A 24,386-nucleotide genomic window follows, 5' to 3' on the forward strand; every position below is an offset into this window, starting at 1 on the left:
TCATGAACTAATTTCGTTAGTTTCTGTTTGGGGAAACAATTTTGCTCCTATGGTTTAATTTATTTGTTTTTGATTAATTGTTAGTTGGTGATATTGTTAAATTAAGCTTGTTAAAGACCCTCATGTATTAACCATAACTTTTTCTGTTAATTGCTAAGTAATTAAGTTGCATGAACATCTCTTAATTGCTTATCTCATATAATTTATGTGAACACAATACTATATGCCTAGGAATAATGAACATGAAACTAGGATAAATTAGAGAATGGGTAAATTAATGTGTGAGCTTGTGTGATACACCATCAACAAGAGGTTAATTGAATCACCAAATTTAATTAGCTAGTTACAAGTCTTATTTAACCTGAATAATTAACCTAGAAAATCTATTAGTTTAATCAACTGGCCATTGCTTGAATTGGTAAGTTTTCTACGGATTAGTAATAGTGACTGCGAATCTAATCACCAGAGTCGGTAACCAATAACAATTAATCTATCATATTATCATAAAATTGACCATAGGAGTAAAAGAGTTGAACCTAAACAGAAACCCTTTTTGATCATTGAATTAGTTTGTTTTTACGTGTTTTCAGCTTTTCATTTAGTAGTCAAGTTGTAGTTAAGTTTATAGTCTTGCAAAACTAGAGAATCCCCTAATTTATATTACTTGTTTTTAGTTAATTCTAGTTTTTAGTATTAATTTTCCGTTCCCTGAGTTCGATACCCTACTTATTTAGTTTTACCACAATTGATAGGTCCACTGCCTTTGTGTGTCAATTTATAATTAAAAGTAGGATTAAAACTAGTTGAGTAAACACACATCAAGTTTTTGACACCGTTGCCGGGGAACAGTTCAAAAATTAGCACTAATTTCTAGTTTTATCGATCCTTTGTGTGAGATTTATCTTGCACAAAGTTATTTTTAAGTAATTTAGTTATTAGGTTTAGTTTTAATAGTTTTATGTTTTAGAATTTTAATTAGAATTTTTTTTTCTTTCTGCCTTGAACTCGCCGAGTGCAGTCGAAGCTACTCGGCGAGTCCGTCGCAGTTTCACACTTTTGTTTTTTATTTACTTTTTGTTCTTTTTACGTGTTTTTCTTACTTTGGTTGCAGTTGTTACATGACTCGAGGATCCAATACGCCTTTAGTCCCTCCACTTGAAGACCTGGAGTCCGCCCTAAAGAAGAATAAAGGAAAAGTCGTTGGAAAATCCGCTTCTTCGAAGAGCTTGCCTTTGAATAATCTAAAGTCCGTTTTCAGCAAGAAGAAGAGCAGCAAATCAAGAGCATCCAACACCTCTTACTTGGCAAACGAAGACCCAATCAAGGAAGACACTGTGAACGAGTCTGAAAGGGAAGAAAGCGAATTTGGAGAAGACAACGATCTAGAAGGTGACTTTGACAACACCATGGCGAACATTGATGAAGTTCCCATGGGCGAATGGAAGAAGAGGATACGAGATGACACCGGCCCGGGACTTGTGCAACCCGCAATTACTGCGACTGCCACTTTTGAGCTCAAGGGTCACATACTTGCTCAACTCAAGGAGATCCCCTTTTACGGAAAAGACCACGAAGATGCTTATAAACACTTGGATGAAGTCAATGATGTAGTTGATTACTTTAATGTTCCAAATGTGCCTCGTGAAACCCAACTGCTTCGTATGCTTCCAGTTACATTCAAGGGTGCTAAAAAATATTGGCTCAAGTCACTCCCTCCCGGATCCATCACTACATGGGCTAAGATGAAAGAAGAATTCATTGACCAGTTTTGCCCACCTTCTAAAATAGCCAAGTTGAAGAAAGTTATAGCCAACTTTGAACAACAACCCGGAGAGTCCCTTTATGAGGCGTGGGAGAGGTACAAAAGTCTACTAAGGAATTACCCACACCATGACCTTAATAGCCAACAAGAAGTCTCCATCTTCTATGATGGAGTCAATGTTACAACTCGACATCTCCTTGACTCGCAAGGACCCCTCACAAAGAAGGCACCCCCGATGATCAAGGAATTGATTGAGGAGTTCTCTAACCATTCTAGAGAATATCACAACCCACGAAATGAAGTAAGTATGAGGGTAGTGAACACTGTTAACGATGACATGGAGGCAATGATGGCCAAACTAGATAGTTTAGATAGGAGGATGACAAAGATGGATCAAACAATCCATGTGATTTGGGTATGATGTGAGAATTGTAGAGGACCTCACCTCACAAGGGATTGTGACTTGGATGAGAATGGAAACAAGAAGGCTCAAGTATTCTATTCAAGTGGCGACATATTTGATGATAATTTGCGGAAACCAAAGAAGGAATGGGTCCCGTATGAAGAATACAAAAAGGCAAAGGAGGAGAAATTTAAGCAAAAAGAACGGGGTTACTATCAAAAGGAGGAACCGTTTGTGGGGAAGAAAGCTGATTTGGAAGAGATTCTTACTAGATTTGTAGCCGCGTCCGAGAAACAACACAATTATACCGATGCTACACTTAAAGATCAACAAAATATTTTGAGAGAACACCAACTTATGATGAAAGATCAGCAAGCCTTACTTAGGAATCAGCAAGCATCCATTCTCAACACAGAAAAACAGCTAGGGCAACTTGCACAACAAGTGAACGAGAGAAGACCGGGTGGACTTCCAAGCAATACCGAAGTAACCCGAAAGGAGCACATATAAACATATTCACAACCAGAAGTGGGAAGATTATAACCCCTCTAGCTCCTATTCAGAATGAAGATCCAAAGCCGGTGCAAGAGAATGAAGCAGAAGGGCAGAATCAAGACCAGAACCAGCTGAACCCAAACCCTACTCGCCGAGTCCACGATATGGACTCGAAGAGTCCAACACCTGATCAGAAAAGTAAAACTCTTGTTAATCCATATCAGCCTCCACTGTCATATCCAGCCCGAGCTAGACAAGAAAAGAATGAAGAAGACTACCAGAAGTTTCTAGAACACATAAAGGCTCTTCAAATCAATATACCATTCATAGAAGCGGTTTCCCAAATGCCAAAATACGCCAAGTTTCTCAAGGAGCTTCTAACTAATAGAAGGAAGATAGAAGAAGTGAAGAAGGTGGTCCTAAACGAAAATTGTTCAGTTGCTATGTTGAACACACTTCCTAAGAAGAAAGGAGATCCGGGAAGTTTAACATTGCCCTGTCAATTTAGAAACTTGGCCACCATATATGCACTAGCTGATTCGGGGGCAAGTGTAAACCTCATGCCTTATTCATTTTTCAAAAAGTTAGATCTCCCCGAGCCAAGACCCATTCGCATGGCAATCCACCTAGCAAACAAAAAGGTTACATTTCCTAGGGGGAATCTATGAAGATCTTTTGGTAAAGGTGGACAAGTTAGTGTTCCCCACGGACTTTATAGTTCACGACATGGAAGCGGATCCCCAAGTCCCCATCATATTGGGAAGACCTTTTCTCAATACAACAAGCGTTATAGTCGATATGGGAGATTCTAAACTTGACCTTCGGGTAGGGGACGAATCAGTCACTTTCGGAGTTGATCAAGCCATGAAGCATGCAAGGAGTAGTGATGACACGACGTTTTCAATTGACATGTTGGAAGAGTTGTTGGAAGATTGGAAAGAAGAAAAGCCAAGCAAGCCCACCATTTCATTTGAAGAAGAGTTTGATGTTGAAAGGGACCTGATGGAGTTAGAAAGACTACTCGAGGAAGCTGAGTATGACGATATGATCAGAAGTGCTGAAGAAACGACTCGCCAAGTAGCCTCGATCTACTCGACGAGTCCATTCTAAGAACCCCGTACAGTCGCGAAAATTACATTGGACTCGACGAGTTCCCTTTCTGGACTCGACTTGTTCAGCATACAGAACACAAAAACTGAGCTCAAGGCACTACCAGATCACTTGGCATATGCATTCCTTGAAGATGGCCAACAAAAACCTGTAATTATAGCTGTTGATTTGGCCAAACATGAGAAGGAGAGCCTTGTGGGGGTACTAAAGAAGAGACAAGGTGCTATAGCATGGAAAATAACCGACATAAAGGGAATTAGTCCAGCCTATTGTTCCCACAAAATCAACCTAGAAGAAGGGTCAAAAGCTGTAGTACAACGCCAAAGAAGACTCAACCCGAACATGCAAGAAGTTGTGAAAAAGGAGGTCGTGAAATTACTAGATGCTGGAATCATTTATTCAATATTCGATAGCCCATGGGTGAGTCCGGTCCAAGTAGTTCCGAAAAAGGGAGGCATGATGGTAGTGGCTAACAAAAACAACGAATTAATTCCAACAAGGATGGTAACCGGGTGGCGAGTTTGCATAGACTATAGGAAGCTAAATGAAGCCATATGCAAGGATCACTTTCCATTGCCTTTTATCGATCAAATGCTTGAGAGGCTTTCCGATCATCTCTATTATTGCTTTCTCGATGGGTTTTCAAGGTATTTCCAAATTCCAATCGACCCACAAGACCAAGAGAAGACCACTTTTACATGCCCAAGTGGGACATTTGCATATAGACGCATTCCCTTTGGGTTGTGCAATGCACCAGCTACTTTCCAAAGGTGCATGATGGCTATCTTTCATGATATGATTGAAATGTTCATGCAGATGTTTATGGATGATTTCTTGGTTTTTGGATCCTCTTTTGAAGATTGCTTGTCCAACTTGGATCTAATGCTAGCGAGATGTGAGAAGACCAACCTTGTCCTTAATTGGGAGAAGTGTCATTTTATGGTGAATGAAGGAATTGTATTAAGACACAAGGTCTCAAGGAGGGGGATAGAGGTGGATAGAGCAAAGATGGACACTATATCCAAATTGCCACCTCCAACAAATGTCAAGGGAGTAAGAAGCTTTTTATGCCACGCGGGGTTCTATAGGCGCTTTATTAAAGACTTCTCCAAGATCACAAGACCCTTGACTCAACTACTTTTGAAGAACGCCCCATTCAACTTTTCTAAGGAATGTATTGAAGCCTTTAATTTGTTGAAGGAAAAGTTGACTACTTCACCTATTATGGTAGCTCCAAATTGGAGTCTCCCTTTTGAGCTAATATGTGATGCTTGTGAATTTGCGGTGGGAGCTGTTTTGGGACAAAGAATTGACAAGCATTTTCAGCCAATTTATTATGCAAGCAAGACATTGAATCCAACTCAAGAGAACTACACTACTACCGAGAAGGAGTTGTTAGCGGTGGTATATGCTTTTGACAAGTTACGACCTTACTTAGTGTTATCCAAGACAATCGTGTTTACCGATCACTCCGCATTGAAGTATCTATTTGCCAAACAAGATGCAAAGCCAAGATTGATACGTTGGGTTCTACTTCTTCAAGAATTTGATATCGAGATACGCAATAAAAAGGGGATGGAAAACGTAGCTGCCAATCATTTATCAAGACTAGAAAACCCACTTTTGGAGAAGCTAGATGAAGATAAAATTGGGGATGGTTTTCCCGATGAGTACATATTGGTAGTGGCGGGAGAAGTGCCATGGTTTGTGGATATAGCAAATTATTTGGCAACCAAATACATCCCAAAGGATTTGACTCACCAACAAAAGAAGAAATTCTTTTCAGAAATTAAATACTACTTTTGGGACGAGCCATATCTTTTCCGAAGCTGCGCGGATGGAATGATAAGAAGATGTGTATTTGGAAAAGGAAGTCAAGACATTTTGGCACATTGCCATAGTGGACCCGCTGGAGGACATCATGGAGCACATTACACCGCGAAGAAGATTTTTGATATTTGGTTTTATTGGCCTACAATTTTCAAGGATGCTACTCAATATGTCAAGGAATGTGACTCATGCCAAAGAGTGAGAAATATATCATCCCGGAATGAAATGCCCCAACATAGCATCCCTGTATGTGAAATATTTGATGTGTGGGGTATTGACTTCATGGGACCCTTTCGCATGTCTAAAGGAAACAAGTACATCTTGGTGGCGGTGGATTATGTATCCAAATGGGCGGAGGCACAAGCATTACCCACTAATGATGCTCGGGTGGTGGTACGATTTTTAAAGAAATTATTCTCAAGATTTGGAGTTCCTAAATCTCTCATTAGTGACCGGGGCACTCATGTGACATCCCCAAAATCACGGCCAGAAAAGACCGGTTTTGTTTATACTTTATTTCAAAATTACTGTAACCTTTTAATAAAAGAGTTGCGGATTTGTCCCAAAACAATAATATGATAAAGTGATATGGGCATATTTAGTTATAAAATTCATGCATTATCTTAATACTTTATGTTGATTTTATCTCATTTAATGAACAAAAGGTGCTTAATTAGTTTATAATTTCATTTTTCAGCAACAATTACATGCTCGGATGGAAAAGGAAGCGGAATTGGCGATTGGACGCTTGGATCTTGGATTTTGAAGAAAGAAGGATGTTGCTGGACAGCTTGACCCCTCGTCAGTGTTTTGACCATATCTCATTAACCCTAATTCCGATTGACGAGATTCAAAATGTTCTGAAAACTAGACACAATTTCGGACGACTTTCATGTTTTGAGAAAATGCTGATTCCAAACGAACTCGGAGAGTTGGTTAGAAGTTTCGCGATTATTGACTTTGCCTTGTCGTACACGGGATTTTAAGTGATGAACTCGGCGAGTAGGTCACTGGACTCGCTGAGTAGCCCCTGTTCTCATAATATATATAGAAACGCTTCTCATAGAACTTAACTTCATCATTGGTAACTCGATGTTATAAAACGCATTGTTGTGTATAGTTGATTAATGAATAAGTAAATGCATATAAGTCGAAGTTTATCTGTAACTTTTATCCTAAGAAGGTAAAAGTGATATCTCGGCCGCTCGATGATTTGATTTGACTTATGTGCCGGGCCCGATCAGAACTGAATTGATGTGTTCGATTAAGTTCTATGTCAAATAAATCAGAGATCGAGAAACCTAAATGCTTGACTAATCATTCCATAGAATTGTCAGCATGATATCTAACAGAGGACTGTACGATCCCTTATCTAAAGGACAAGATTGATTAGATCAAAGTTTGACAGCGTCTTTGAAAGCTATAATTGCAAATCGAATTGTACTTGTGCATATAGTTACTAGACTTATCCAAGTGGGAGATTGTTGGAATAGTGTCTAAGGCTGCAACTATATTAGGCAAGTATTTGACCCGATTATGCATGGTCCTTTTGGGTTGCCTTCACCATAGCAACTTGATGGGATGATTTATTATGAGAGAATAAATATTATTGAAATATTATGAGAATAATATAATAAATAATAATATTGTTATTTGATTAATATAAGTCATAAATTAATTAGTATTAATTTGGTGACTTAAAAAGATTAATTAAATAAGAGGGTATAAACTGTCAATTGTTTGATAGTTACACTTTAGACTGTAAATCCTTAAGGGATAAGGGATGGACAGATTCTACGGCTTAGGATAGCTCAAAATCATCCAAGGCTTATCTAAGGTAAGGATTTGGATTGCTTTAAGGAAAGATTATCCAGCTAGGGTTTAAAGGTGAAACCCTAGGAGTCTACAAGTATAAATAGACCCCTTGAGCAAGGGAAATCCACATCTCTTCAAAGGAAAAGAACCCCTGGCCGATTTCTTCCTAACCTCTCTCCCAAATCATCCTCTTTGCTAGTTGGTGTTTGTAAGCCATTAGAGGAGTGACAATTGTGACTCTAGAGCTCCAAGACAACAAGATCAAACAAGAGATTCAAAGGTAAACTTCTAGATCTGATTTTGTATTGTTCTTATACCCAATTAGTTATTAGAAGTCTTGGATTCAAAGCATGTTTAACTAGAAAGCCTAGATCCAAGAATTAGTGTTTTGCATGCGCACATAGGAAAGTTCTTATGGCTAAAACCCATCAGTGGTATCAGAGACTAGATTGGTTTCTATTAAATTGTTGCTTGTTTGTTTGAATCTTATTTGCAAAATTCGATTTTTGTGTTTCTGAGTCATGGACTCGGCGAGTCCCATAGTGGACTCGGCGAGTCCAGACTGGGTACTCGGCGAGTCCGAGCGTCAGGAAGGGCCAGATTCGGGATTTTTTGGTATTTATCTTATGGAAACTTGCCTTTATCATATTAGATCAACCCTAATCCGATTTTTTTATATATATGACTATAATCTTGATCTAATTAAAGATATTTATCAATTAATAAAATATTTAATTTCCTTATATGATAATTAATTAATTATTTTGATTAAATTGGTAATTATCTTGCAAGAAATCTTGAATAAATCAAACATGGATAGTTATGGAATTAATTGTAAATTAAAATTATTTGTTATTTGATCCTCCATGTTTTAAATGTTTAAAACTTGTCCTCAAGTTTTGAAATTTATGTTTTGTGATTAAAAGTTTTAATTTAGACAATTTAAATTTCAAACCCTAGATTTTTTAAAGATTAAAATACAACCCTATACTAATATAATATTACAAGATAATATATATATATATATATATATATATATATATATATGTATATGTATAACTAAAATGCTAGTCTTACCGTTAGTAGGCCTCATTCACGAAGCCGATCTATAAGGTGGGTATAAGGTTGCGGCCTATAAGATGGCGCTTAATGGGTGTACACTCACACCCACCGCTTGCTTGATCGGTGGAGGGTCGTTAGCCGAACGGGTAGGATAGGGCAGCCTCATCCTCTCATTAAAAGTATAATATGAAATACAAAGTAACTACATGTTTTTTTTAAATTTCCCAATCTTAGTTACTGTTGGGTTTTGAGCATTCTAACACTCCTAAGTGTACATGCAACCCTAAATACCTTGGATCTATGTTATCTCTATTATACATGCAAATAAGAACTTCCAAGGTATTATCCTAATCTAGCATACAAAACAATAACTATAGCAAGATAGAATACATACCTCTTTGGTGTAGAAAGTCTTCATGAAGCTTGAGTGCCTAGTGCCCCAAGTGTGACACCTCAAATGGAATCACAATCACCAAAACACTTAGAATAACTTGAGAGAATTCTACAACTCATGAAATCGGCTAGCCCTTCCTTTTCACACACTAGTGTGATTCTAGTGGCCGATTTTGGTCAAGAATAAGATGCTTATATAGTTAGGGTTACACCATGTAAACCCTAATTTACATGGCCTTTCATTTCCATGATCCATGGGTACAAATACACCATGGACCATCCATGGACCATCCTATGGGTTTTAGCCCAACTTGATTATCCATGGAGCATTAGCCCACTATACAAGTATGGATGATTTACACAATCAACCCATATATTTAATTAGTCTTCTTTTGATCACTTAATTAATCCTAGATTAATTCTTGATCAATACTAATTAAATAATCTTATTATTCTTATTATTAATATACTAGAACTTATAATATATTAATAACCATAAGTGTCTTATTTCTCTCATTATAGTCTATCCAAGTGCATGATGGTATGCAACCCAAATGGACCATGCCGGGTAGGGTCAAGTCTTACCAATTATAGTTATGGACTTAGAAATTAATCCAACAGTCTCCCACTTGGATAAGTCTAAAACTATTATTGCGTATGACTTCAGGAACCAACCGGCAATCGTAGCTCTCAAAAGCTTATGTCGAACTCTGACCTTGTAGATGAACTCTGACCTTTGTCAGTGACTTGTCCATTAGATAAGGGATCATATATTCCTCCATTCTAGATATCATATGGACTGAGACATGGATTGTAATCATTCTCTCTGTCCATTTGTTGTTTCCCGATTTCCGATTTATGACGACTGACTAATTGAACAAATCAAATCAGTCCTGGCCCGGCCGAGCACTTCCATTTGTCATCATCAAATCATCGAGGGGCCCACAGATATCGCTTTTATCCCGAAGGTAAAAGGAATGGATAAACTTCGACTCATATGGCTTGTTCTACTACTTGTTGAATCATACACAAAGGCACGTTTTATAGCATAGAGTTACCAAATGCGGTTTCGTGCAATCAATGTACTATCAACTCATAGTAACAACTCATATCTCTAGGTTTGAAGAATATAAGATATTATCGTCTCATGATCACTCGTGATAAAATCCATGAAGTGATTCCAATGAGCGCGGGTTGAATCCAATACTCAGAACTTATGAGCACTCATGATTGTTGTAGCCTTGTCCAACACCTTAGACCTCTACAACCCATCATGACAGTCTTAATTCATATCTACTTCCAACATATGACCGACTGTGGATGGTTTGAATAACTTAGTCATTCCGGAAGAATAACCCAGTTTATTCGGGAAGTCAAAACATGCAAAATGAAACACAATAATAATTGAATCCAATATGGTCTCAGAACTTATGAATATAAATAAAACACCTTTTATTTATCACCATATGATTACACATTATTAATTGTATACTGTTTCAGCGATCAACTTTAATCTTGAATTTAAAACAATAGTTGTCCCATGCTCCAAGCATGTACACTACGTTTTCTAAACACTAGTCATGCCATACACCAAGTATACATACTATGTTTGTCTATGAACTTTACTTTGTGAACTAGATCCATTGAACATAACTTCAATGATTCTCTTTTCACACTCCCAAATCCTCACCGCAATTGCAAGAATTCCAAATTCATGCCATTTACTGAAATCTGTTAGATTCTAACCTTATATGCATTGATACTCTTGTAACGATTATGCACAAACTCACAAAGACTTGGCAACAATCATTACAGAGTATTCCAAAGGAGATCAACTCCTTGGAAATATCCTTCTTGCATTAAGTTTCCTTAATCTTACACAGATTGAAAATTCTAACTTTGAAACATTTCCAGATTCCATTTTGACTATCACTTCTGAACAAGAGTTGCCTCCTTACAGATTATGTCAATATGGTCCTTCCAGAATTATCACTATACTTCCAACTGTCCTTGAGCAACCAATCTTTGGTAAACCTTAGATTGTCCCCGACAATTGTTTAATCCTTTCAGTCATATCCAGTTCTAAACCTTTTCCCTTCTTAATGCCCCAGGCATTTGGAAAATTTTAGAACGGATGATTATAGCACATGTAATCGATACTATATCCGAAGCATATGGGACACGATTCATGATGTCTCACATAAAGACTAAACCAGTCTTTTGCTATAACATTTCCATTTCAATTTGCCAAGTTCTCATAATTCAGATTATGAAAAGGGATGCCGTAATCATAATCGAATTTTAGAACGCAAATAATGGACTCATATACAGAATTTCCTTATGTTGAGTCATTCCAACATGAAATTCATATATATATATCCTTGACTAAATGATTAAAACCTCATGATCTAAGCTTATAGATTTGAGATGAAGTATAATTTCCTCTCCCTTAATTATAGCAAAACAACTTTTTCCCAATTGAAACTTTTGTTTTCTATAATTAACATTGCTAACTTGCAATACTTTATCATAATTATCATGCTCCCACTAACATGATGATTATTAGCATAACACTTATGCTCCCACTAGCTTTGACATGTACTCAGAAATCAGCTGACTTTCTTACCAAAGTTCAGATTTCTGATACTAGATTGTTTTGATAAAACTTTATCAAAAACATACACCTTCCCTTAGATAGCACACTTGTGTGTCTAAACAGTTATGAAGAGGTATGCCGTAATCATAATGGTTAGACCTTTTTGCCACTTCTCACAAGTCCATATTAGTGTGTCGGTTAACCACACGCGCTCCACTAACGACTTTGAGAACGCAAATATCACAATTGCTATCTAGATAAAATCTACTTAGTGAAAGTGTTTCCTCACCATCATTTTCATGAATCGGAGAGAAACCTTATGACACTTAGATTTTTTATAGTGTATGAGTTCCTACCCATATGAAATTGTCAAAACCATAATCACAAGACAAAGATAATGACAACTCCAAAACCATATGGATTGAACTCAATCTTAATTTCTAGCCACCTGGCAGCTCAAGGGCCTACCATTGCTTCCAAGTTGTTGTGCAACAAATTGAGAACTCTAAGAACTCATATGCAAAACCAACTTTAACTGGAATGGGCACAGAATATGTCAACACGATAGGTTATAAACCTCAAGTTGTGTGCTAGAGAAGAACTTCAGGTTTTATTCTTGATTAGTTCTTGAGACTTTCAAGACCTTTAAGACTCCCACTGTCCTCTTGACCTATAAGACTTCCTTGTAAAATATCCAAGAGATAGTGTGGATTCTAATCAAGACAAACACTTCACACAATTGGCCTAAGTTGGTCTTTGTTTTATCCAAAACATCACAACTTACCAATTTCAAATGTACAAGAGTAGAAAACTTTTACTCTTACATTTGACAAGTGTTTTAAACCTTCTTTAAGACATGTCACTCAAGTTACAATCTTGGAGTATGACTCTAAGACTTGTATTGGAACGAAGTATGACTCATCTTCTTGATTTAACCATTTCAACAATTCAAGATCCCTCTTCTTAGTCATAAGAATGCACTAAGATTTCCTTAGAGAACTAATTGTGATATGGTTTCTTAATCATTAAGATGATCACAAAAATGATACTAAAGTACTCTCTCATCTTTTCAGATTTGAGAAACTTTTATCCTTCTGCCTAATTTGATTCTTCTTATTCGCTCTGCCTTACATTGGAACCATTTCCAATGTCTCAGAGTTACACTTAAGCTTGTAAGTATAATCATATTTACTGAGCTTTAGTAAACTATGACGAATAGTTTAATCAATCTTTTTGTGGTGGACTTGACCAGTGCACAAGAATGTGTACTCGATCCCTTAGTCCTTTACTTGACTCACACATCCATGTGAACGAGTAATTAGTCTTAATTTTTCCAAAACTTGAAAGTTCTCATTCATCATGCTATATAACTTGCATGATTCCAAGTTTCGGTCCAATTGAAACTTGGGTGATGAGAATCTTTCCTTATTTGGTAACCTAGACATTACCACAAATGAAAGAATCAATTTCATATTTCCACTTTTGCTCTTAATGGAATCACATAAGCAACAATTTTTTCCTCAAATGCCATTGTAAGGATATTTTTAAAATAAATAAAATCAAAAATTTTTCTTTTATTTTAAAACTTTGCGGAAAAAACTTATCCTTACAATCCATAAGCACATGAAAACTTGTTGTTATCTATTCCTAAGCAATATATCATAACTCCTAAGAAGTAGCTCAAGAATCCGATTTTTCAAACTATGCGATAGAAATCCATCTATGCGATCAGATTCAGCATATTCTTTCTTTAAGTTTCTTCACTTTTCTTTGATTCTTAAAACATCACCATGTGACCCAGTCACATCATGTATCAAGAATCTCAGAATAGAAACTTAACAGAGTTAGATAGTGGAATTTACCTGAAGTAGAGTCCAACTTATTGACTTTAACATCCTTAGGTAAATTTGGCAGCTTCGCAACCAATGCCCCTTTCTTTGGCAATACAAACATATGGACCCTTTGATAATGGTACACGAGACTATCACAGACTTAGCTTTTCTCTTTACCATTTGGTCAACCGAGTTGACTATGGCCGATCCCTTTCCATCGGGAAGAGAGAGCTTTACTAGATATCCAATGTCGTCATTGTCAATGTCCATAAAGTTTTAGGAAGTTGATCTTAGCAAATAGATAAGATCATTAAGGGTCTTGTCATAGTCGGTTTCATAGGTGTTCCAAAAGAACTCACTATGTGACTTAGAAAGTGATTGAACCACCAACTTTCTTAAGACTTTGACACCCAACTCTCCCGACTTGTCAATATGTGACTACATCTCCAAGATGTGCTCACACCTAGACCTTGCCTTGCCAATAGGGCTTGAGTGACCTTAAACTTTTCAAGAACTTGTGGGTTAGGGAGATTAATTGGGGAGGTGAAAGAAGTATGATATCCATGGGACATCATCTTCATTAGGAAACCTTGTTTCAAGAGATTTGGGAAGATCATAGGTGTCTAAACCAAACATCCTTTGGGAGATATTCAAGATAGTTGATTTAAAGTCCTTAATATGACACCCAATATGAAATATTAAGGCTAGGACCCAACAAACTATTTTATAACTTAGAAGAGGTATGCCGTAATCCAAGTTATAAAATATTTGAAGGTAGGTGAATGACGATTCACCAATTTCCACCAAGATAAACGAAATGTATTATTAGGTTTTAATTGGTTTTGAAACTCCTAGATCTTTGAGATTCATTGAACTTTTCAAAGGCATGTTTCAATCTCGAGTGTGCCCTTCAGGTTTTGTGACTGGGATGCCGAGGATCACAAAACAAGGTGTGAAGTAACCATGCAAATCACTTGGTACCCTTAATAAATTACCCCTCAATCGATGTGCCGGTTAACCACACATGCTCCATCGATACTATGATAAATATTAAGTCACCCTTTACCTACCTTGTTAAGTACGAGTTAGTGTGCCGGTTAACCACACACGCTCCACTAACGACTTAGACAAAGTGTAAAGTGTAATTTCATGGGTTAGCACCTTATTCACATTTTTCCTAAGTAACTAAGATTGGGGATTATTAAGAATTTAGTTACTTAGTATTTATCATTAATACTTTTAATGAAGGGAGAATTATAGTCTTGTCAAACCCGTTCGGCTAACGACCCTCCACCGGTCAAGCAAGCGGTGGGTGAGAATGGACACCCATTAAGTTGCCATTTTATAGGCAACAACCTTATACCCACCTTATAGACCGGCTTCATGAATGAGGCGTACTAGCGGTAAGACTGACTTTACTCTTATACATATATATATTATTAACTTATAATATTATAAAGTATAAGGGTTGAATTTTAACTTTTAAAATTCTAAGGGCTAACTTGGAATTAAAGTATTCATAAGTGAAAACTTTTCAAATTCCAAAACTTGAGGGCAAGTTTTGAAACTATTCAAAACTAATTAATTCCATAACTTATGTGTTTAAAGTAGTTTTAATCCAAAAACTCTTCAAGTTCCATAACTTGAGGACAAGTTATGGAAGACTTTAAACTAATAAAAGAACTAACTTTTTCTTTATTTTATAACTTATGGATTTAATTATGGTTACATGTTTTTCTTTAATGAAGTAACTCTTGAACTTCCATAACTTGAGGACAAGTTATGGAGTCATAAAAATTATTCAATGACACAAGACTCTTCATTTTGTAACCATTGCCAACTTTTATGAATTTTATGAGTCTTTAATGTGACTCTTCATGTAACTTGAGGAGAAGTTACACAAACACATTTTATACTCAACTCTTAGATTAAAATGGATTGAAAACAACTATTTCAATTAACTTTTCTATTAATCTAAGCAACTCATAAGAACAAGATAATTCAAATCAAACTTTTTCATGTAATTAGTCTAAACCTTAAACTAATACAAAACATGAATCTATTGACAATTATCTTTGAAAATGGATTAGCATGAACATTACCACATCAAAAATAAGTTTATAAGTTCAAAAACAACTTAGGGTAATGTTCCTAGTCCAATTCCAGCCAAAAAAGTCGAATATATGCTGTCTGGGGGTCCAACTCGTCGAGTGCACGAACCAACTCGGCGAGTTGGATGCATTTTGCCTTGGACTCGGCGAGTCTGCTGGGCAGACAGCATCAAAACTCGATTTTCCAGCTTCTTTTGCAAGTATAACAAGAAAACAAGCCTAGGCTCTGATACCACTGTTGGGTTTTGAGCATTCTAACACTCCTAAGTGTACATGCAACCCTAAATACCTTGGATCTATGTTTTCTCTATTATACATGCAAATAAGAACTTCCAAGGTATTATCCTAATCTAGCATACAAAACAATAACTATAGCAAGATAGAATACATACCTCTTTGGTGTAGAAAGTCTTCATGAAGCTTGAGTGCCTAGTGCCCCAAGTGTGACACCTCAAATGGAATCACAATCACCAAAACACTTAGAATAACTTGAGAGAATTCTACAACTCATGAAATCGGCTAGCCCTTCCTTTTCACACACTAGTGTGATTCTAGTGGCCGATTTTGGTCAAGAATAAGATGCTTATATAGTTAGGGTTACACCATGTAAACCCTAATTGACATGGCCTTTCATTTCCATGATCCATGGGTACAAATACACCATGGACCATCCTATGGGTTTTAGCCCAACTTGATTATCCATGGAGCATTAGCCCACTATACAAGTATGGATGATTTACACAATCAACCCATATATTTAATTAGTCTTCTTTTGATCACTTAATTAATCCTATATTAATTCTTGATCAATACTAATTAAATAATCTTATTATTCTTATTATTAATATACTAGAACTTATAATATATTAATAACCATAAGTGTCTTATTTCTCTCATTATAGTCTATCCAAGTGCATGATGGTATGCAACCCAAATGGACCATGCCGGGTCGGGTCAAGTCTTACCAATTATAGTTATGGACTTAGACATTAATCCAACAGTTACTTTAGGAAAAAGTGAATTGATGCAATCCCATGAAATTACACTTTGCACCCTTGCTAAGAAGTTAGTGGAGCGTGTGTGGTTTACCAACACACTAATTGGTTCTAAGCAAAGGTGGCAAAGGGTGATTCATTGTTTATCATAGTTCGATGGAGCGTGTGTGGTTTACCGGCACATCGAATAGGTGATCGTTACAATGAAGGCACCATGTGAATTTGCATGGTAATTCACACCCGCTTTGTGATCCTCAGTATCCCAGTCACAAACAAGAGGGGCATATCGAGATTTAAACATGCCATTGAATAGTTTCAATGAATTTAATATGAACCTAGGAATTCTCAATACATTTAGGACTTAAAGTTATGGTTTTATGGTGGAGAATTAGTGAATCGTCATTCACTTACCTTCATATTATTTGCATGTTGGATTACGGCATCCCTTTTCTAATATGTAAATATTGTTGTTGGATCCTAGCCCTAATTTTTCTTATTGGGTGATAATTAGGGATTCATATTCTAATCTATCTTTGTCCTTTCTATTTATAGATGTCGAACGCAAACAACGCTGCTGCTAGTTCTTTCACATTGATGAGCCTTTGTCAAAAGGTCACTTTCGATGGGACGAACTTTAGCGAATGGATAGAATACATTCGCACAATTGCTCGCTATGAGGATAAGGAGTATGTCCTCGATGAGAAGCTCGAGAAAATCAACCCTGAAATCGCTACTCTGGCTGAAATGACCGCTTTTGAAACTCATGAGCGAGATGCAACGAAGGTACATTGCATCATGATAGCCATTATGAACTCCGAATTCCAAAAGTCCTATGAGGACATGTACCCGTACGAGATGCATCAAGACTTATTGGAGAGATACCACCAAAACGCGAGACAAGAACGTTATGAGATTTTCACTAACATGATTTCTGCTAAGATGGGTCATGGAGAGTCTCTTACCGTGCACCTGCAAAAGATGAAAAGGTATGTCGACCGCTTTCGCAAGTTGAATGTTGACTTTGGGGAAGACTTGGCGATCGACATGGTGCTTCACTCTTTGCCTCCAAGATATAATCAATTTAGGATGACCTACCACATGAACAAAGAAGAGGTCACCCTAATCAAACTCCAAGGTCTCTTGAGGGTTGCTGAGAGCAACTTCAAGGACAAGTCTGTTGCACCAACTCCCAATCCACCCGCTGCTCCTGTCTTGGCTATTGGACAAGGAAAGGGAAAGAAGAGGAAGGCTTCGTCTAAGAACTATCGTAAGGTTAAAGCCCGAGATGGTGCCTCTTCTAGCGGGACCAAAGTTGATCCTGCTAAACCCTGCCCTAACCCAAAGGAGGCAGAGTGCCACCACTGCCACAAGATAGTGTTGGGTTTTGAGCATTCTAACACTCCTAAGTGTACATGCAACCCTAAATACCTTGGATCTATGTTTTCTCTATTATACATGCAAATATGAACATCCAAGGTATTATCCTAATCTAGCATACAAAACATTGAATATAACAAGATAAAATACATACCTCTTTGATGTAGAATGTCTTCATGAAGCTTGAGTGCCTAGTGCCCCAAGTGTGACACCTCAAATGGTTCAGACGACACCAAATACGCATGGAATGACTTGAGAGAAATCTACACTTCATGAAATCGGCTAGCCCTTTCTTACTCTCTCTAGTGTGATACTAGTGGCCGATTTTGTCAAGAATAAGATCTTTATATAGTGTTACAATTAGGGTAAACCCTAATTGTGATGACTTTCCATTTCCTTGGATCCATGGGTTCAAATACACCATGGAGCATCCATGGACCATCCTATTGGTTTTAGCCCAACTTGATTATCCATGGAGCATTAGCCCACTATACAAGTATGGATGATTTACACAATCAACCCATATATTTAATTAGTCTTCTTTTGATCACTTAATTAATCCTAGATTAATTCTTGATCAATACTAATTAAATAATCTTATTATTCTTATTATTAATATACTAGAACTTATAATATATTAATAACCATAAGTGTCTTGTTTCTCTCGTTATAGTCTATCCAAGTGCATGATGCCATGCAACCCAAATGGACCATGCCGGGTCGGGTCAAGTCTTACCAATTATAGTTATGGACTTAGAAATTAATCCAACAGTCTCCCACTTGGATAAGTCTAAAACTATTATTGCGTATGACTTCAGGAACCAACCGGCAATCGTAGCTCTCAAAAGCTTCTGTCGAACTCTGACCTTGTAGATGAACTCTGACCTTTGTCAGTGACTTGTCCATTAGATAAGGGATCATATATTCCTCCATTCTAGATATCATATGGACTGAGACATGGATTATAATCATTCTCTCTGTCCATTTGTTGTTTCCCGATTTCCGATTTATGACGACTGACTAATTAAACAAATCAAATCAATCCTGGCCCGGCCGAGCACTTCCATTTGTCATCATCAAATCATCGAGGGGCCCACAGATATCGCTTTTATCCCGAAAGTAAAAGGAATGGATAAACTTCGACTCATATGGCTTGTTCTACTACTTGTTGAATCATACACAAAGGCACGTTTTATAGCACCGAGTTACCAAATGCGTTTTCGTGCAATCAATGTACAACCAACTCATAGTAACAACTCATATCTCTAGGTTTGAAGAATATAAGATATTATCGTCTCATGATCACTCGTGATAAAATCCATGAAGTGATTCCAATGAGCGCGGGTTGAATCCAATAATCAGAACTTATGAGCACTCATGAGTGTTGTAGCCCTTTGTCCAACACCTTAGACCTCTACAAGCCAACCCATGACAGTCTTAATTCATATCTACTTCCAACATATGACCGACTGTGGATGGTATGAATAACTTAGTCATCCCGGAAGAATAACCTAGTTTATTCTGGAAGTCAAAACATGCAAAATGAAACACAATAATAATTGAATCCAATATGGTATCAAAACCTATGAACATAAATAAAACACCTTTTATTTATCACCATATGATTACACATTATTCATTGTATATTGTTTCAGCTATCAACTTTATTCTTGAATTTAAAACAATAATTGTCTCATGCTCCAAGCATGTACACTATGTTTTCTAAACACTAGTCATGCCATACACCAAGTATGCATACTATGTTTGTCTATGATCTTTACTTTGTGAACTAGATCCATTGAACATAACTTCAATGATTCTCTTTTCACACTCCCAAATCCTTACTGCAAATACAAGAATTCCAAATTCATGTCATTTACTGAAATCTATTAGATTCTAAACTTATATGAACTGAACCACTTGTAATGATTATGCACAAAGTCACAAGGACTTGACAACAAACATTACAAAGTATTCCAAAGGAGATCAGCTCCTTAGAAACAACCTTCTTGCATTAAGTTTCCTAATCTCAAACAGATTGAAAATTCTAACTTTGAAACATTTCCAGATTCCATTTTGACTTATCCCTTCTGAACAAGAGTTGCCTCCTTCCAGATTATGTCAATATGGTCCTTCCATAATTATCACTATACTTCCAACTATCCTTGAGCAACCAATCTTTGGTAAACCTTAGATTGTCCTCGACAATTGTTTAATCCTTTTAGTCATATCCACTTCAAAACCTTTTCCCTTCTTAATGCCCCAGGCATCTGGAAAATTTTAGAATGGATGAATATAGCACATGTAATCGATCCTATATCCGAAGCATATGGGACACGATTCATGATGTCTCACATAAAGACTAAACTAGTCTTTTGCTATAACATTTCCATTTCAATTTGCCAAGTTCTCATAATTCAGATTATGAAAAGGGATGCCGTAATCATAATCGAATTTTAGAACGCAAATAATGGACTCATATACAAAATTTCCTTATGTTGAGCCATTCCAACATGAAATTCATATATATCCTTGACTAAATGATTAAAACCTCACGATTTAAGCTTATAGATTTGAGATGAAGTATAATTTCCTCTCCCTTAATTATAGCAAAACAACTTTTCCCAATTGAAACCTTTTGTTTTCTATAATTAACATTGCTAACTTGCAATACTTATCATAATTATCATGCTCCCACTAACATGATGATTATTAGCATAACACTTATGCTCCCACTAGCTTTGACATGTACTCAGAAATCAGCTGGACTTCTAGAAATCAATACTTCATTGACTTTCTTACCAAAGTTCAGATTTATGATACTAGATTGTTTTGATAAGACTTTATCAAAATCATACACCTTCCCTTAGATAGCACACTTGTGTATCTAAACAATTATGAAGAGCGATGTCGTAATCATAATGGTTAGACCTTTTTGCCACTTCTCACAAGTCCAGGTTAGTGTGCCGGTTAACCACACACGCTCCACTAACGACTTTGAGAATACAAATATCACAATTGCTATCTAGCTAAAATCTACTTAGTGAAAGTGTTTCCTCACCATCATTTTCATGAATCGGAGAGAAACCTTATGACACTTAGATTTACTGGTATATGTGTTCTTATCCATGTGAATTGTCAAAACCATAGTCACAAGACAAGGATAATGACAAATCCAAACTCATATGGACTGAACTCAATCTTAATTTCTTGCCACCTGGCAGCTCAAGGGCCGGCCATTACTTCCAAGTTGTTGTGAAACTAATTGAGAACTCTAAAGAACTCATATGCAAATCCAACTTTAACTGGAATGGGCACAAAATATGTCAACACGATAGGTTATAAACCTCAAGTCGTGTGCTAGTGAAGAATTTCAGGTTTTATTCTGGATTAGTTCTTGAGACTTTCAAGACCTTTAAGACTCCCACTGTCCTCTTGACCTATAAGACTTTCTTGTCAAATATTCAAGGGATAGTGCGGATTCTTTATCAAGACAAACACTTCACACAATTGGCCTAAGTTGGTCTTTGTTTTATCCAAAACATCACAACTTACCAATTTCAAATGTACAAGAGTGGAAAACTTTTACTCTTACATTTGACAAGTGTTTTAAACCTTCTTTGAGACATGTCACTCAAGTTACTATCTTGGAGTATGACTCTAAGATTTGTATTGGAACGAAGTATGACTCATCTTCTTGATTTAACCATTTCAACAATTCAAGTTCCTCTTCTTAGCTAGGCTCTTAGAGGATGAATTGTGATAAGGTCTCTAAATCATTAAGATGATCACAAAACTGATACTAAAGTACTCTCCCATCTTTTCAGATTTGAGAAACTTTTATCCTTCTGCCTAATTTGATTCTTCTTATTCGCTCTGCCTTACATTGGAACCTTTTCCAATGTCTCAGAATTACACTTAACCTTGTAAGTTTAACCATATTTACTGAACTTTAGTAAATTATGACGAATAATCTTATCGATCTTTTTGTGGTGGACTTGACCAGTGCACAAGAATGTGTACTCGATCCCTTAGTCCTTTACTTGACTCACACATCCATGTGAACAAGTAATTAGTCTTAATTTTCCAATACTTGAAAGTTCTCATTCATCATGCTATACAACTTGCATGATTTCAAGTCCCGGTCCAATTGAAACTTGGGTGATGAGAATCTTTCCTTATTTGGTAAATTTAGACATTACCACAAATGAAAGAATCAATTTCATATTTCCACTCTTGCTATTAATGGAATCATATAAGAAACAATTTTTCCTCAAATGCCATTGTAAGGATATTTTAAAATAAATAAAATCAAAAATTTCCTTTTATTTTAAAACTTTGCGGAAAAACTTATCCTTACAATCCATATGAAAACTTGTTGTTATCTATTCCTAAGCAATATCTCATAACTCCTAAGAAGTAGCTCAAGAATCCGATCTTCAAACTATGCGATAGAAATCCATCTACGCGATCAGATTCAGCATATTCTTTCTTTAAGTTCCTTTACTTTTCTTTGATTCTTAAAACATCAACATGTGACCCAGTCACATCATGTAATAAGAATCTCATAATAGAAACTTAGCAGAGTTAGATAGTGGACTTTACCTAAAGTAGAGTCAAACTTATTGACTTTAACACCCTTAGGTAAATTTGGCAGCTTCGCAACCAATGCCCCTTTCTTTGGCAATATAAACATATAGACCCTTTGATAATGGTACACGGGACTATCACAGACTTAGATTTTCTCTTTACCATTTGGTCAACCGAGTTGACTATGGCCGATCCATTTCCATTGGGAAGAGAATGCTTTCCTGGATTTCCTGTGTCACTATTGTCAATGTCCATCAAGTTTTAAGGAAGTTGATCTTAACAAATAGATAAGATCATTAAGGGTCTTGTCATAGTCTGTTTCATAGGTGTCCCAAAGGAACTCACTATGTGACTTAGAAAGTGACTGAACCACCAACTTTCTCAAGACTTTGACACCCAACTCTCCCGACTTGTCAATATGTGACTACATCTCCAAGACGTGACCACACCTAGACCTTGCCTTGCCAATTGGGCTTGAGTGACCTTGAACTTGTGGGTTAGGGAGAATAATTGGAGGAGGTGAATGAAGTATGATTTCCATGGGACATCATCTTCATTTAGGAAAGCTTGTTTCAAGAGATTTGGGAAGATCATAGGTGTCTAAACCAAACATCTTTTGGGAGATATTCAAGATAGTTGATCTTAAGTCCATAATATGACACCCAATATGAAATATTAAGGCTAGGACCCAACAAACTATTTTATAACTTAGAAGAGGTATGCCGTAATCCAAGCTATAAAATATTTGAAGGTAGGTGAATGACGATTCACCAGTTTCCACCAAGATAAACGAAACATATTATTAGGTTTTAATTGGTTTTGAAACTCCTAGATCTTTTGAGATTCATTGAACTGTTCAATGGCATGTTTCAATCTCGAGTGTGCCCTTCAGGTTTTGTGACTGGGATGCCGAGGATCACAAAACAAGGTGTGAAGTAACCATGCAAATTACTTGGTACCCTTAAGTGTTTACCCCTCAATCGATGTGCCGGTTAACCACACACGCTCCATCGATACTATGATAAACATTAAGTTACCCTTTTCCTACCTTGTTAAATACGAGTTAGTGTGCCGGTTAACCACACACGCTCCACTAACCGACTTAAACAAAGTGCAAAGTGTAATTTCATGGATTAGCACCTTATTCACATTTTCCTAAGTAACTAAGATTGGGTATTATTAAGAGTTTAGTTACTTAGTATTTATCATTAATACTTTTAATGAAGGGAGAATTATAGTCCTGTCAAACCCGTTCGGCTAACGACCCTCCACCAGTCAAGCAAGCGGTGGGTGAGAGTGGACACCCATTAAGTTGCCATTTTATAGGCAACAACCTTATACCCACCTTATAGACCGGTTTCGTGAATGAGGCGTACTAGCGGTAAGACTGACTTTACTCTTATACATATATATTATTAACTTATAATATTATAAAGTATAAGGGTTGAATTTTAACTTTTAGAATTCTAAGGGCTAACTTGGAATTAAAGTATTCATAAGTGAAAACTTTTCAATTTCCAAAACTTGAGGGCAAGTTTTGAAACTATTCAAAACTAATTAATTCTATAACTTATGTGTTTAAAGTAGTTTTAATCCAAAAACTCTTCAAGTTCCATAACTTGAGGACAAGTTATGGAAGACTTTAAACTAATAAAAGAATTACTTTTCTTTATTTTATAACTTATGGAATTAATTAAGGTTACACTTTATTTATTTATTTATTAATGAAGTGACTCTTGAACCTCCATAACTTAAGGACAAGACTCTTCATATTTTTGTAACCATTGCCAACTTTTATGAGTTTTATGAGACTTAAATGTGACTTTTCATATAACTTGAGGACAAGTTACAAAAACACATTTTAGAATCACCTCTTAGATTAATTTGGATTCAAAACAACTATTTCACTCAACTTTCTATTAATCTAAGCAACTCATAAGAACAAGATAATTCAAATCAAACTTTTTCATGTAATTAGTCTAAACCTTAAACTAATACAAAACATGAATCTATTG

General features: G+C 36.5%; 1 protein-coding gene and 1 non-coding gene across 2 annotated transcripts; one reads left to right on the forward strand and one right to left on the reverse strand.

Annotated features, from left to right (window-relative positions):
* Positions 1–1,790: 1,790 nt before the first annotated feature.
* On the reverse strand, positions 1,791–1,897 carry LOC145056175 (small nucleolar RNA R71). Its single transcript, XR_013685707.1, has one exon. It is a non-coding gene; the product is annotated as a small nucleolar RNA R71 (small nucleolar RNA).
* A 927-nt stretch (positions 1,898–2,824) lies between these two features.
* LOC145050895 (uncharacterized) lies at positions 2,825–3,328 on the forward strand. Its single transcript, XM_078999083.1, has one exon. It carries the CDS (start codon positions 2,825–2,827, stop codon positions 3,326–3,328), a length of 504 nt encoding a protein of 167 aa, XP_078855209.1.
* Positions 3,329–24,386: the final 21,058 nt, after the last annotated feature.

Source organism: Lactuca serriola, chromosome 5 (assembly GCF_051521515.1).
Source record: "Lactuca serriola cultivar US96UC23 chromosome 5, Lser_US96UC23_V15, whole genome shotgun sequence".
NCBI classification, from domain to species: Eukaryota; Viridiplantae; Streptophyta; class Magnoliopsida; order Asterales; family Asteraceae; genus Lactuca; species Lactuca serriola.

Bases quoted from the DNA above. Each gene is read 5' to 3' on its own strand.
- LOC145050895 (XM_078999083.1), top strand. From the start codon at position 2,825: ATGGACTCGAAGAGTCCAACACCTGATCAGAAAAGTAAAACTCTTGTT.